At 49.2% G+C, this 15,551-nt stretch overlaps 1 protein-coding gene across 11 annotated transcripts in view; it reads left to right on the top strand.

Moving 5' to 3' along the window:
- pemt (phosphatidylethanolamine N-methyltransferase) overlaps window positions 1–15,551 on the top strand; it is a 56,335-nt gene that overhangs the window by 37,306 nt on the left and 3,478 nt on the right. For 10 of the 11 annotated variants that reach the window (XM_072711949.1, XM_072711952.1, XM_072711951.1 and 7 more), the window contains 2 exons: window positions 2,033–2,178; window positions 6,410–6,521. In XM_072711949.1, the coding sequence (XP_072568050.1) occupies window positions 2,033–2,178; window positions 6,410–6,521 (258 nt within the window). Of the gene's footprint in view, window positions 1–2,032; window positions 2,179–6,409; window positions 6,522–7,309; window positions 8,696–15,551 lie in introns of those variants that run through there. The other variant, XM_072711950.1, reaches the window with a different exon arrangement.

Below are 15,551 nucleotides of genomic sequence, written 5' to 3'. Positions count from 1 at the left end.
GGCTAGCATCCACCAGCAGGTCCAGATGATCATCTAACATTATCTGATGATCTGACTGATGCAGATACAGATCTGGGTCTGTTTAGTGATGATAGTCGAATATAACCAGGTGTAACCCCTGAACTAGCAAGACCACCACTACTTAGTGGCCAGTTTACCTCTACAAAAGCCACCGGTCAGCATGTTACACACTGACCCAGTTACCCAGAATCCTATGCTGCTGGCTCAGTGAGCAAGTACCAGTGACCCCTTGGCTTGTTCAAAAATTGGTTCAGGCTGTTAAAGTGGGCACTGTCTCAAGGGCGACTAGCAGGTACGTGGCACGATGGTGGGGGGGGGGCTCTTTGTGATGCTAGAGGGTTCAAGGCTCGGGGGCTGCTTTGCTGTGAACAGATTTATCCCCGTCTTTACCACCTGCGTCGCCATTCCAGACGTGGCCCAGGTGAACTGAGCAGTGGTCAAAAGCACAACAGCTACAAAGGAGGGATAATCGGGGGGGGGGGGGGGGGTTGTGGCGATGGGATGAAGTCACAGCTTGAGGTTTGAACACCTGCGAAAAATAAAAAATCTATATCGTAAGAGCGGATATGGGAAAAGTAGGTTAGGGGACTGCTGTTGTGTTTACAGGCTGCTTGTGCTCATGTAGAGCTTTAGGTGTGTCTCCCTTACTCCACACACACTGCGGTAACTCTTACTTGTTAAGGTGTGTCTCCCTTACTCCACACACACTGCGGTAACTCTTACATGGTAAGGTGTGTCTCCCTTACTCCACACACACTGCGGTAACTCTTACATGGTAAGGTGTGTCTCCCTTACTCCACACACACTGCGGTAACTCTTACTTGGTAAGGTGTGTCTCCCTTACTCCACACACACTGCGGTAACTCTTACTTGTTAAGGTGTGTCTCCCTTACTCCACACACACTGCGGTAGCTCTTACATGGTAAGGTGTGTCTCCCTTACACCACACACACTGCGGTAACTCTTACATGGTAAGGCGTGTCTCCCTTACTCCACACACACTGCGGTAACTCTTACATGGTAAGGTGTGTCTCCCTTACACCACACACACTGCGGTAACTCTTACTTGGTAAGGTGTGTCTCTCTTACTCCACACACACTGCAGTAACTCTTACTTGGTAAGGCGTGTCTCCCTTACTCCACACACACTGCGGTAACTCTTACATGGTAAGGCGTGTCTCCCTTACTCCGCACACACTGCAGTAACTCTTACATGGTAAGGCGTGTCTCCCTTACACCACACACACTGCGGTAACTCTTACATGGTAAGGCGTGTCTCCCTTACTCCACACACACTGCGGTAACTCTTACATGGTAAGGCGTGTCTCCCTTACTCCACACACACTGCGGTAACTCTTACATGGTAAGGCGTGTCTCCCTTACTCCACACACACTGCGGTAACTCTTACATGGTAAGGCGTGTCTCCCTTACTCCACACACACTGCGGTAACTCTTACATGGTAAGGCGTGTCTCCCTTACTCCACACACACTGCGGTAACTCTTACATGGTAAGGCGTGTCTCCCTTACTCCGCACACACTGCGGTAACTCTTACATGGTAAGGCGTGTCTCCCTTACTCCACACATGCTGCAGTCTCTCGCTGGCACTCCTGACTCACCTCTGCGTGTTCCCGTCCCTCCTTACGTCATGTCCCCTCCCTGCGTCCCCCTGACTGCTCAGACGGGACCTCGCCTCGACCTTCATGCAGAACGTTCGCTCCCCTCCCGCAGCTTCTTGGCGGGAGTCGTGGGCCCCTTACGCAGTGCGGCGCCTTTGTTCCCATTTTGTTTTCGCTTCTTTAGGAAGCACGCCGTGAACCCAAACATTCCACGTGTCGGCGGGCAGCCGGCTCCTCTGGGCCTTTTGGTTGTTACCATCCCAGTGTTGCCGTTGTGACCTTCTGCAAGCCTCGTGTCACCCCTTGTCAGCAGGCTGCTCTTGATAAGCTTCTCTGTAGCGTGGTATGTTTGCTGGTGACGTGATGCTGCTCCCGTTTCCGTCTCCTGCAGCATTACAGAGGCCATGAAGGCCCAACCTAAGTGGGAGCTGCTGGACTCTACACTGGTCTTCTACACTGGGTTGGTCCTGATGGTTCTGGGCTCCATCTTCGTCCTGAGCAGCTTCTACGCCCTGGGCTTCACTGGGACCTTCCTCGGTAAGAATTTGTAGTTCTGTTCTAGTTCTGTGTGAGGATTCTCACCTGGAAGCTGCGTTTTTTTTTTTTCAGCAAGCGTTCTTTCCTGGCCAAGAATCCCGGAATGGCGTGACCGCCTGCTCTGGCCCTGTTCTCCGTACAGAGTCTTTCACATGCACCCTTCGCTGTGCTAATTAACCGCTCATGTTTTTTTATAACCATGATTTGTTTTCTCAATTTACAAATGAACGTGTGAAAACGCCATATGCAAGCAGACAGCCTGCGAATGGCTTGGTGACGAGCTACATCTCCGTTTAGTCTGCAGGAACCAAGCAGCGCTGATTTCTGCACCACTACTGAAAATAAGATGTGCTGAATGGGCCCAGTTCAGGGAACCACATACATGCATGGTCCACAGTCTCTGTGATATACAGTACCAGTCAAAAGTTTGGACACACCAAGAAAAGTTTATTTGTACTATTCTCTACATTTTAGAATAATTATAAAGACATCAAAACTATAAATTATAACATATATGGAATTATGCACTGACCTAAGAAGTATTTAACAAAAATATATATATTTGTTGGCGGTACAGCTCTGTGGGTTGGGAATCAGAATGTTGCTGATTCAAGTCCCGTGGCCGGCAGAATGATCCCACCATTGGACCCTTAACCCCAGCTGCCCCAGGGACTGGCTGCCCCTGCTGTCTCCTCTAAGCCAGTTCCATGAGGCGGCCTCCTGGGATGCTTTACCAGCCGTCCTGAAGGAGGTCCCACAGACACGCTGAGCACTCAGTGGCCGCTTTGCCCTCAGTCTCTGGTCAGACTCCTCTAAAAGTATTTCGACTGAGTTTAGGTCAGGTGACCAGGTCATGTGATGCATTCACTGTCCCTTGTTGGTGGCTTGGCGTGTCCAGACTTTTGACTGTTACTCTATATGTGGCAAGTGTGTGTCCGTCGAGCACTTTTGTGAAGTGTAATTTTGGTGTCCAGTCATCTTCACGACATTATGGTGACGGGCCGGTTCTCGAGGATCTTGTTCGGCAGGATGTGACATGGTCTTCAGCTCTTTTGCAGCCACGACAGGGAGCCAATCAGAATGAGATCAGGGGAGCATGTGACTTACAGCCAGGCAGCTGAACACACTATAGGTCGGAGAGCTCAGGCAGCACAAGCAGGAAGTCTGGCCAAAAGGGATCTGTCCTAGGCGAGATGTCAGCTAGCCAGAGCCCATGTCAGAGGTGGTGGGGGTGTTCTGCTGGGCTCAGGACATTCCCAGAGAGTCTCAGTTTCTGCCTGTCCACCGAGGGAAGCAGACACCAGCATTCCCACTGATTCCTTCCGATTTCTGGGAACAAAGTTACAGTTGGCGTGAGTGCAGTACTGATGTGGCTTAGCAGTCATTTTCCCACAATTTCTTGAACTTTGTGGAAACGAGATTGCAGAGATTTGGATTTTCCAGTTGGTAGGATAAGGGACAAGCTCACCAAGCAGAGATTTTGTAATTTAATGAAAATACTACTGCCAGAACGATTCAGAAATGCAGATGTTTTTCAAGGGGGGAGAGAACACATCGCCAGAATGTTGCAGTTTCGAGCGACTCTGTATTTCAGCTCTAGAGTATCCATGCAGGAATCCACGATAATGATTTCAGTGAGACTTTTGTGTCGTTACATTTGGGTGAAATACGTACGTAAAATCTTTTTCTTTTTTAGATGTATTTTTGGTTGTATTGCGGAGACGTGTTTGAAGGTGGGCTGTGTTGGTATGGGGTCTCTGTTGAAGATGACTGATATGTCCCTCTGCCTTGGTGTTGCTGCGACGTCTGATTTTCAAGCCATCGCTGCCCTAAATTAGTCCCCCCCCCCCCACGCACACAAACTGACTAGCTGTCCTCACATAATTGGCCATTACCAAGAAGCCAGCTGCTGCCCCCACTGTTAAGTTAATTGAGTGATTTCCCCCCCCCCCCCCTTTTATTCAAGTTGTTCTCAGAATGGTACATTCCATCCTCACTGTCATACAGCAATGGTTCATGGCATCCTGGACAGTGTAGGGTAGGCAGGGGCATTTAACTGAAAGTTTAGCTTAGAATTAGCTTGTTTAGCTTGTTCAGACATGTAATCAGGGCAGCGGAGAAAACAATTGGCTGCCCTCTCCCCACCCTGGAACAGATCTACACCCCCCGATGCCGGAAAAAACCTTTGGACGTTTCACAGGATTCATCACATCCCGGTCACTGTCTCTTTCAGCTTTTGCCATCAGGCAAGAGATACAGAGCCATGAAAACCAGGACAAATCGCCTGAAAAACAGTTTTTATCCCAAAGCAAACATGGCGCTAAATGCAAAACATAACGGTTAATTTCTTATTCTTCAGTGCAGTCTGTATATTTAGTGCAATTTGTAATTCAGTGCAATATTCAGTGCAATTTGTATATCTTTAATATTTATTACTTTTTTTATGCCTCACATTGAGTCGAGTTGCATTTTCAATTTCATTGTCCTAGTGACAATGAAAAATAAGATTATCTTGATGTTTTTATCTAAATCTAACGTAAGTGTAAATCTATGTAAATCTAACGTAAGGTGATGTCTGAAGGCCGTTCCCTGGCTACGGTCAGCTGAGCATTAATGTGCCGTCGGGAGCTGACAGTTAGCGCAGGCCGGCTCTGCGGAGGGCGCTGGAGGCCCCGTGTGACGTCCAGAGCCGCTCTGACTGCGTAAGGTCGTGAGTCACTTCAAGCCGCCTTTGGCCTCAGTGGCAGGTGGTGCAGGAGAAACGGCCAACATGGGTCACATGTGCCTTAACTGGGCACTACAGGTTAGCCAGTGTGTAATTGTGTGTGTGTGTGTGTGTGTCTGTCTGTCTGTCTGTCTGTCTGTCTGTCTGTGTGTGTTTGTGTATCTGTCTGTCTGTCTGTCTGTCTGTGTGTGTGTCTGTCTGTCTGTCTGTCTGTGTGTATCTGTGTGTCTGTCTGTGTGTGTTTGTGTATCTGTGTGTGTGTGTGTGTGTGTGTGTGTGTGTGTGTGCCCTGCAATTGATTGACATCCCATCCAGAGTGGGCCCATTTACCATTTACCAGGCCTTCTTGCAACACTAACTAGGAAAAAGAGATTAGTGTACGGATGGATAGATGGATAGACTGACTGATAGATGGATATAATAATCTGGAAAATTCACTGAAAGAAAGAGTATAATTAGTCATTATAAGCAGGTTCACTATAACACAGTAAGTTACCCGACCCTGCAACCTTATCCGGGTCCCTGTTACTGACCGGCGGCTCATTAAATGAAATAACTTTTTTTTTTTTCAGATGCTTGCTTTTTGTGAAAGGCTGATTTCCAGCTGTCTGCTTCTGAAGGCAGGTTATCAATGACCCCGCCCCCCTGCCCCCACCCCCGCCCCCTTCCTACGCAGGTGTGTCGTGTTTAGTTTGGATATATGGAAATGTTTTTCCACTTTGATGACGGGGCCTGGTTATATAACGCTGGAGATGACCCCTTTGTCCTCCTCTCCCCATTGCGCTTAATTGACGACCCCCCATCTTCCCCAGGTGTGATACCTGCTTTGTTCTCATGGAAAATGGGCCAGTGGGGATGAATTTGAAATAACTGGGTTTCTCTGGGCTGGGGGTTGCTGGTTGACAATGACAGGCACTGTGAGAGTTGAATAAAAAGTTGTTATTGAAGCAGGTGGTGCAGATTTGCTTTGGTTTCATTTGTCGCTGTAGTTAAGGGGGGAAATCCCGCCCCCGGCCCACATCTGAGGGTCCTGCCATTGGCTTTCAGGGATGTCACTAAGGCTGAATGCTGGCTAATCAGATTATGGGAAACGGGGCCTAGCTGAAGGCAGGTATCTGTTTTAATGTGTATTGCAGATGCTCAGATTCTGAAAAATCAGTGAATTGTACGACTTTCTATTATCATATCATGAGCACTGAATGTGGCAAAGAGCCAGAATAGAGGCCATTGAAATGACATAAAATATGAAATATTCTGTATCTTTGATGAATGTGCCGGCTGCTCGTGGGTGGAGGTTCCATGCGTGAGTGTCCGTGTTCAGAACACTCATCCCGGGTTCTCCAACGGACATTTAAGAATGTAGCCAGTGCGCGCCTCTGAGGCGCCGCGGCCTCTTATAGAGGCACTGCGGCCTCTTATAGAGGCGCTGTCACGCCGACCTCCATCTGCTTGACTGCTCCCTAACTCTGACCGGCTGCTTTTCTCTGCCGCTTCTCTGTCTCCCAGGCGACTACTTCGGCATCCTGATGGAGCACAGGATCACGGGCTTCCCCTTCAACGTGATGGACAACCCCATGTACTGGGGCAGCACCGGAAACTACCTGGGTCTGGCGCTGATGTGAGTACGGCCAGAGGTAGCCGTGTTTGCGTGTTTGAACACGTGCAGTGGTGGGTGGGGTGGAGATCAGGGAGGCAGAGTCCATCAGGGAAAATACACAACATGCAATAATGAGCGTTGCTGTTTTCGACCAATCGTGTGTGAGGACCTTGACGGTCACATGACCCGAGAGGGCAGGAGATCAGCTTTTTAGTTGTTTATCCTTTAGCTTCATGATTTACTGGAGTGCTGGCCAAACAAATAAATAATACAAATGCATTAACCTTTTTCAGACAACTGACAAATATTTAGATGCTCATTCAGAGACTTTGAGGAAAACGGTACAAGCAGTCAAAACAACATACATTTTTTTATAAAATAAAAAGAGTGTTTCATGGTTGATTGTTTAGTTGTAGGTTGTGTTGGCGTCTTTTCAGGAAGCAGGTGTTTGTTTTGTTTCTGGGTCTGTTTGTGGACTCTGGATTTTGTTAGATTTTTTTCTTCCGTCTGGTATATATATAAGTGAGAAAAGCTGAACAGTCTGTATTTCCACCGAATAGCCGCGTGACTCACTGCAAAGCGGGTCCCGATCGGGCTGAAAATGTGGCTAATGACAGCCCCTCTCAAGAGTCTCCAGTTACTTTTTGCCGGGGGGGGGGGGGCAACTTTGCGCTCGGTGCCCCATCTCCATGGCGATGGTGACTGAGCAGCAAGTGACTGCCGTGTGCCGTTGCTAAGCAAAACGGACGGCCGTTTCCGCAGAGTATCAGCCCCCCCTCAGGGGCCTCCTCATCTCTATCCCTCTCCAGCATTCCTACTCTTGCAGCCCTGGATCAGAACCAGACCCTCCATCTGCCCCCCCTGCCTGCTCAGTAATGCCCCCTGGCAAGGGTCTGGTGACCCCGCTAAGAGGAACATAAGGTGAGGGGAGCAGCACATGGTTCTGGGGGTTTGGGTCCCGTGTTGCTCTTGTATGTGTGTGCCCAATCCGAACCCACCGGTCCTGTTTCACACGTGTAGCATCCTAGCACACTGACAGACTTAGTATGCTTATAGTGTGCTGGTCTGCTTGCAGATCATAGTCATTCATTGTTATCACCCACTGCAAGGTTGCAGTGAGCCTGGAACCCATAAAGATGCCGTAGCAGGCCAACACAGAGGGCACACTCACCCCCTGGGCAATTTAGAAGCATCGATTTACCTAACTGCATGTCAGAAGAAACATGGGGAGAGTGGGATTCAAACCCACAACCTCACCAACATGAGGCCACAGTGCTTTTGCTGTGGTTGTTTTGGTTTCTTAGTGGAAAGAAGCTCAATTTGATCTCACTCTGCTATGTTAATCGCAGTCATTGTCCGCCTGAGGTATGCAGGCCCCTGTTGGGGCAGTTTGCGCCCCTCCCCCCCATCCCAGCTGTGCAGGTCAGCAGCAGCCCACTGCAGGAGAATCATCAAGGGATGGAATCTGGAAAGTCTACACGGCCGTTCAGAGGGTCTGGCCCGGGGATTAGACTTGCGGGCGGTCTATAGGCGACATAGATGATTGCGGCGTGGGGGGGCATCATCTTAAAGGGTTCAACCCTCTCCTCCCTGAAGTTAAGGAGCTCTGCGCAGGTTGCTTGTTTAAGGGGTAATCATGCTGCGTGAAGGTGGCTGACTTATGAAATCACCGTGTCAGAAACTGGAGGGAGGCCACGGCGACCCGCTCTGTGTGGTTCCCAGCCTACTGGCATATTCACATTTATTTGGCTGGTCCTGCAAGATGTACAGCTGTGGCAGGTCATACATCATGGGCTTACAGCTGTGGCAGGTCATACATCATGGGCATACAGCTGTGATGCGAGAGCTTTGGCACGAGGGCTTCAGGAGATAGACCATAAACGAGCATGAGGTAGTCTGTGTATTTCATCTTTCACTTTCTAGGTACCCCAGGTCTGGTGACAGAATCGGCATAATCAGCTCATTACCTTAATTCTGACCATTGCCTCACAGACCTTCACAGCTTCAGTGGGCCCCGAAATCTCTTTCTCAGAATGACCCCGTTTTCAGCGCTCTGGCTCACCAGCGACAGGTGCTCGCTCCCGCTCCCGCCCCGGCCACCGCGTCACGCGGCATGACTGGGCCGTCTGCAAGCAACCGCGAGTTTAACGAGACGCTTCTCACGCCTAATCGGCTTTCAGGCGACAGCTGCATTATAACCCGTTATAATTATTACTCGTTTATCCAAGAGCTGTGTAGAAATTCAGCTATTTTTTGGGATGAATTTTTCAGTTTTAGTCTTGATCTGGGGGCTTCATCAAGGCTAAAGGCTACATGCCTTGTCTTAGCCCCAAATTGCCCTGGACTCCCGTCACAGGAAGTGGGGTCCAGCTCCATGGAACATTGTGGAACGCGTTCTTCTCCTGCAGCTCCATGGAACATTGTGGAACGCGTTTTTCTTCTGCAGCTCCATGGAACATTGTGGAACGCATTTTTTCCTGCAGCTCCATGGAACATTGTGGAACGCATTATTTCCTGCAGTCCCTCAAACTTCTGCCTTCTGCTAACTGACACCTTTCTCAATGTACCGGCATGGGAGTTTATCATCCAAATAGCAGGTAAATGTAACCCCACACCCCCGCCTCCATGTATTTAGTATCATTGCTTAGTTGCTGGCTCTGTCACCATGGCAACCGAGACTGGTCCATGCTTACGCAGCAACATCTAAGTAAGATCATCTTGGTCATTTGTCATTGTATAGTTGACTATAAAATGCGCCCCCCCCCCCCCTTTTCCCTGCTCTCATATTTTGATGGCATGTGTGACATCACAGCCTAATTGCTGTTTGGTTTCCATAGAAACCGCATTTATGAATTAAAAAGACCTGCAGTCCCTACAGCCGTGACTCTGAAAAACAAGCAGCCGGCACAGCGGGGCTCGAGGACGGCCTGATCGAATCCGGCCCTGCAGAAGGCGGCACGTTAATCAGCACATGTGGTGCTTTTCAGATTAATTAACAGGTGGAAGGACTTTATAGTTGAAAAGTTTCGAGTGCAGCCGTGGTGAAATATGAGGCTAAAACAAAGCAGAAGCACTTCAGTTTGTTTCTGAATTACAAAAGGGGACAAACAGGCAGATCCTTGGATGTCAAAGAGTCGCCGTCTGAGATACTGAGCCGTCATTCTCTCTATTTGTATTTTCTTGAGCTAGAGCCGTGTTTCCTTCCAGTGGTACATTGCCATTAATACGTCCTCCATGCTTATCAGTGATGTACTTGTACTGTTTACTGGGCTGACTGAAGCTCTTCCCGGATTTCAGTTTAATTTTATATAGCGCCTTGCCACAGTCAATTGTTACATCATGTATAGTAAGTGGCGAGTAGAAAACGAAGGAAGGAGATAACAGAGGAGAGGAACCAAAGACTCCCAAGTAGGGAGAAAAAAAACTTCTGTGGTTCCAAGGTCAACATGCTGCCCAAGCCCAAGCCCCCCAGACCTGCTAACATTCTGGAATGCAGGGAGGGTCAGGCAGCTCTTATGAAGGGGGGTGTAGCAGATCAGCCGCGGTCTGTCGGCGCCTAAGAAAGCTCAAACGGTTCAGCTGTCCGTTCCGGTATCGGCTGTCTGCACGACATCGAGATTCGTATCACAGCCTGGTGGTGTTTTCAGTTTGGGGCGTCGGACTGGGGCAGACGTCAGACGCGGCCGCACCATCGTCTGCTTATCACCCTGACGCCTAGATTACCCCGTGCATGCTGTCACCTCAGACCTGCTTCTCCCCCGGCAGTCAGCATTTTAAGTTCCTCTCCAAACTGACATCATAATAGTCGAATAGTGACATTTCACTGACCCCCATGGGAAATGGTCTTTTCTCCTACCCCACGTCGCTCTCCGTGACACACAGACAGATGACGGTAGGTTTGGGGGCCACACTACAGGGTCAGCCGGCATTCAGCAGCCCTGGAGCTGGGGCCCCATGGTAGTAATAGTCTGGCAGGATTTGAACCAGCAGCCTTCTGATCCCAGGCATTGTGTTTTGACCTGCTGAGCCATACGCCAGTCCCCGTAAGCTGTAACCCCATAACGGTGCAAGATGAAGAACCATTGCTGAAGGTTCCAGAGTCAGACCACGTAAAAGGCCGATTACCGGAAACTTCTCGCTCACTCTCAGACGATCCATTCTAAGGCCCTTTGACCAGCTGTTTTATTTTCTCTTCCTTCCCCCTCGCCATCCCTCCCGCCCCCTGCAATCCGCCGTGGCCCCCATTTGTGCCGCATGGTCCATTTCACCTCCGCGCAGCAGTCTGACCGCCGTGACTCCGCAAACGGGCCGTTTCACATTAACCGAGTTTCCCCAGACGTCTGCAGAAAGGCCATCTGTCGGCCGTTAGAAGGAGCGAAAATGTTGCAGCACTAACTACAGCGACCCCCACCTTTACTCTCTTCTGCATGAGTGTTACTATGCATTCATTTCTCCTTGTGGCCCCCCGTCAATGAGATTGACCCACTTCCTTTAATGGCCACCATTACCGGGGGGTAAATGCGTCCATTCGCTTGATGACAGTACATGCCCCCCCCCCCCCCCCACCAGTGTATTCCTATTAGCTGTCGTAATGCTCTCAGCAAGCCCCTTCCTGCTGCGTAATCGCTACTGGGGGGGCATGTGGAGATGCGGGCAGGAAGCGATTGTCTAAGCTGTGGATGGCATGAGAACCGTGCTTATTTGATCCGGGGGGGGGCAGCTGGTGACTCCCAGCGGGACCCTGGTCCCACCGTCCCGTTTTGGGCTGAGGGGGGTCAGCAGTCGTTTAGCAGCTGCTGACGACACTGCGCACTGATGTCAGCGACCCCGAGCCGCGTGGCTGGGGGGGGCGGGCGGGGGGGGCTGATGCCTGGACCGCAGGGCCTGAAAATCAGCCTTCACGTCCTTCAGATTGTTCCCGAGGCCCTGATTGGACGCATGTGATGGGTGTGGCTTAATAGTGTGGTCTGTACAAACACACGGCCTTCAATGTCTGTCTGCGTGAGATAGGGAAGGGTGAGTTGTCACCCTGTAGTCACCCAACACGCGTCAACTCACGCTTCTGCTGGGGGGGGTAACAGTGTCGACTCTTCTGGAATCGTTAAGCTCGTTCGGGGTAGTCGTCTGGCTTTCTTTCATCCTTTCTTTCGTCCTTTCTTACTTTCATCCTTTCTTTCGTCCTTTCTTTCTTTCATCCTTTCTCTTCCCTTTCCCCTGTTTCTGTATTATTCTGACTTGATGATGATGTAATGCACACACCCATGTAAAGCGCCTTGAGGCAACACGGTTGTGAAAGGCGCTATATAAAAATGAATTAAATTGAACTGAACTGAATTTGCCTTTTGTACAGTTGGTAACATAAAGCATGATTAGACAGCACAAAACAAAACAAGGTCACTCGTGCATCAGAGTAGACAAATGGTTAGGAAGTATAAATATGTGAAATAAATATACAAATTTAAAAATGGCTGAAAGACAAAATATGCAGAGTGCAATGTGTGAAGTATCGCTCCGTCCAGAAAAGTGTGATGAGCGTCTATGGCCTTATTATATATCTGAGTGCAGAGCTGCAGGAGCTACCCTGGGTCGTCCTAAGGTCGCGGCTTGGGGGCGCTGTCAGGTCACATGACCACAGTTCGTCTGTTGGTCGAACCTCTGCTGAGACCTGGTTTGATATTTCTAAGTTCCAGATTCCAAAAGGGTTTTAAGGGTAACATTCCTCCATTTAAATATAAATGTTTTAAAAAATGTTTTCACCTACTGATTACGACTGTCAGCAATCGCTCATCGTTTCAAGTGCTGGAACAGTGAAGTTCATGAATTATTGATTAACCACGTAAGATGAAATACTTAATATCTGCTTAATTTGTGCCTAATTATTTATCAGTGGTGTAAGTGAGCAAAATCACGTTGAGGGGAAAGTGCACTTTAATTGTCATTAGTGTGGAATTGGCGTGGGAGGGGGGCTGTTCTTCATAGAAACTCAATAAACTGCTGAGTACAAAAGTAGGAGGAGCCTTAGCGCGTACGGACTGTGCCAGTAGCGCAGTGACGGCGTGTACAGACTGTGCAAGCAGCGCAGTGACAACGCATACGCCGCTGCCGGGGTACCACTGCACGCTGTGTCCAGTAGGGTGAGCAGTCGTTAGCGCACCGTGTTCTTGCAGCATTTAGCAACAAATGATGATCTTTGCCCTTCTTCCTCAGTGCCCATTCTGTATGCATGCTCCTGTACATCTCTGTACATCTGTTTTAGCATGCTAAATTACCCATGTATATGCCAGTGTCGTGTCTCCTGTACAGTTTTCAGAATGCAGACTACAGCTGTATCACAACTTTGTTGCAGTCTGCACACACACACAGACACACACACACACACACACATACATTTTTATAGGAAGTTTTGACTCCACTTATGTGACACATAAGCTACAGTCACAAGGTCCAAACACCATTCATTCATTCAAGTGGTGTCTGTCTTTCTGTGTGCTCAGAAAAAGGCAGTGTGTGACTTACTGGGTTAGGACCTTGTGTACGTGATCGGATGGTCACTGGTTTAAATCCCAGGCTGGCAGATTGATGTCACCATTGGGTCCCTGAGCGAGGCCCTTAACCCCCAGTTACTCCAGAGACTGGATGACCCTGCTTTGGGTAAAACTCTCTGCTAAATAAATAAAAGATAAAATGTGTTGTCAGGGATGGCTTTGAATGTTGCTCCAAAGAGGATTTCTGTTCAGACTAAGAGCCATGATTACAGGCAGCATCAGGCTGGGCTTGGCTAACAGCTGGGGGTATGACGTCACCATGGCGATGACCATTACCGGCTACCTTGTTTACGGATGCAGCGGTTCTTTGTGGCTCAGCCCGGCTGCTGTCTGCGCTCTGATTAGCAGTAACAGCCCGGGCTGATTGCTGTTGGACTTTCTGCGATTTGACTGTGGTGTGAGTAAACGAGCCTCGATCAATCCGTACCCCCCTCCGGAATGCGGGCTTTGGGGAAAAACATGTGTCTTCAATGCTTACCATGCTGTCCTTTCTGTGTTCCTTTTTTTACAGTCATTTCTCAAGTCTTTTATATACGCCTCTAGGGTTGTGGGTTCGAATCCCGCTCTGTGGGCACTAGATTGCCAATGGCGTGTGATGGTGTGCATGTGAGTTTTGAGCCTGTGATCGACTGGCCTCCCCTGCCTTGTGGCCCATGCCTCATGGAATCAGCTTCTGCATTATCCCCACGCAGTACAGGATGAGTGGTCATGGAAAATCAGTGGATGGGTATATTCTTACTCAGAGATTTTTTACCACCGAAAGAGACCGGGCTTCTGGAATCATCCGAATAAGCAGTTTCATTTCAAATTTACTGAATAGTCCTGGGTGCAAGAATTACTGGGAGAATGAATTAAGGCCAGAGGGAAAAAAACTCCGGTTAACAAAGTGCGGAGCAGCAGCGCATCGATGCTGATGACGATGACGATGATGATGACGATGATGACGACGACGACGACGATAATGACGACGACGATGATGATGATAATGACGACGATGATGATGGTGATGATGACAATGACGACGATGATGATGACGACGATGACAACGATGATGATGGTGATGATGATGATGACGATGATGATGACAACGATGACGATGATGACGCTAATGTTATTCTTGTTGGTCCCTCTTGCTTTATGGTCCGACCGTCACCAGCCTGAAGTCCCAGACAGTGAGGCTTACAAACAGATTATTTACACACGCTATTTACAGCCTGGCCTCACCCAGTCTAAGTCTGTTAAAAGGACTAACAACTCCGGAATCATAACTCTGAAACTAAAGTCTGTTTATCTATTTATCCATTCGCTTCATTCAAGTCCATGGCAAATTTGCACAGTGTTTCCCAAACAATCACATGGTTAGCTGTATTTATTTTGTCTATGTTTTAATGCCGATATCTCTTGTTTGTATGTTTAACCATTTATATTCTATTTATTACAATTTATTTGCACTACGACCAACACGAATGATACTCCGCCTTGGTGTGTGACTCTATGCATCATGAATCTGACACAGACAATAACAAACTCTTTGGCTGTGACCCTTGAGGACCTACTGTTGCTTACATTATTCCTGACTGTCTGCGTGTTTTTATACCTGTAATGGGCTGGTACTCGATCGATATGGGGTATTATTAGTGGAAGGAGGTCAGAGCGGGGAATGGGAATGAGGCTGAATCGATCACTCGCATCTCCATGGCGATCAATCGTCAGCCACTGTGCCGACGGGTGAACGGGCTAACGAGGCTCGGCCGAGCCCGATCAGTGGCCAGGCTGATGGCCTTTAAATGTGGCCGTGGCACGTGCCTCAGGAACCGCTGCTTATTTTGGGTGTTTGTCCCTTATTGAATGGGCCCTGGTCCCATTTCGAGGCGATAAATCCGTCTGTGTTGCCCGCTGCCCCGTCGGGGCCCTTGACCGTGCAATCGGCCGTGATAAATGATATTGGCAAAGTGTCACGTGTGGCTGGTTTCGGTTCGATGATGTTTAATACGGCCGTCTTTCTGCACTTTACTGTTTGTCCTGTGATGACGCTGTGCGCCTTTAACTATGCGGGGCTTTAATGCAGAGTACGGCCGCTCCGCTCCGTCTGTGGGAGTCGCCGTGCCTGTGGTTTTACCCATAGTGTCACATGGGTGGTTTGGCATGAGTGACGTCTGTCCATCCATGCACCAATTAACCACTTATCTGGCAGGGGTGGGGCTGGGTGTGGCCATGCGGGCAGACTATGATTGGTCCACACTGACGTGTAAATGTGACATTTACCTTCATTTGTTTAGCAGCCATTTTGATCCAAAGCGATGCCTAAGCAGGCCAGACCGCACATTACAACTAGGCTGGGTGTCTAATGAGGAAGCACTGGGACCTCTGGAGGGTAACCAGTGCCAGTTTGCGTTGGGGCCAGAGCTGCATGGTACCTAACGCAGCACTGTGGGAATGCAGTGGGCCCGCCCTCTTTGTTTAGACATGTGCCTGCTTCTGTAGGTGGCCCATTTCCATCTCCTAA

This window comes from Paramormyrops kingsleyae, chromosome 5 (assembly GCF_048594095.1).
Source record: "Paramormyrops kingsleyae isolate MSU_618 chromosome 5, PKINGS_0.4, whole genome shotgun sequence".
In the NCBI taxonomy this organism is placed as follows: Eukaryota; Metazoa; Chordata; class Actinopteri; order Osteoglossiformes; family Mormyridae; genus Paramormyrops; species Paramormyrops kingsleyae.
Note: the sequence above shows the minus strand (reverse complement) of the source record. Positions and strands in the feature narration are given on the sequence as shown.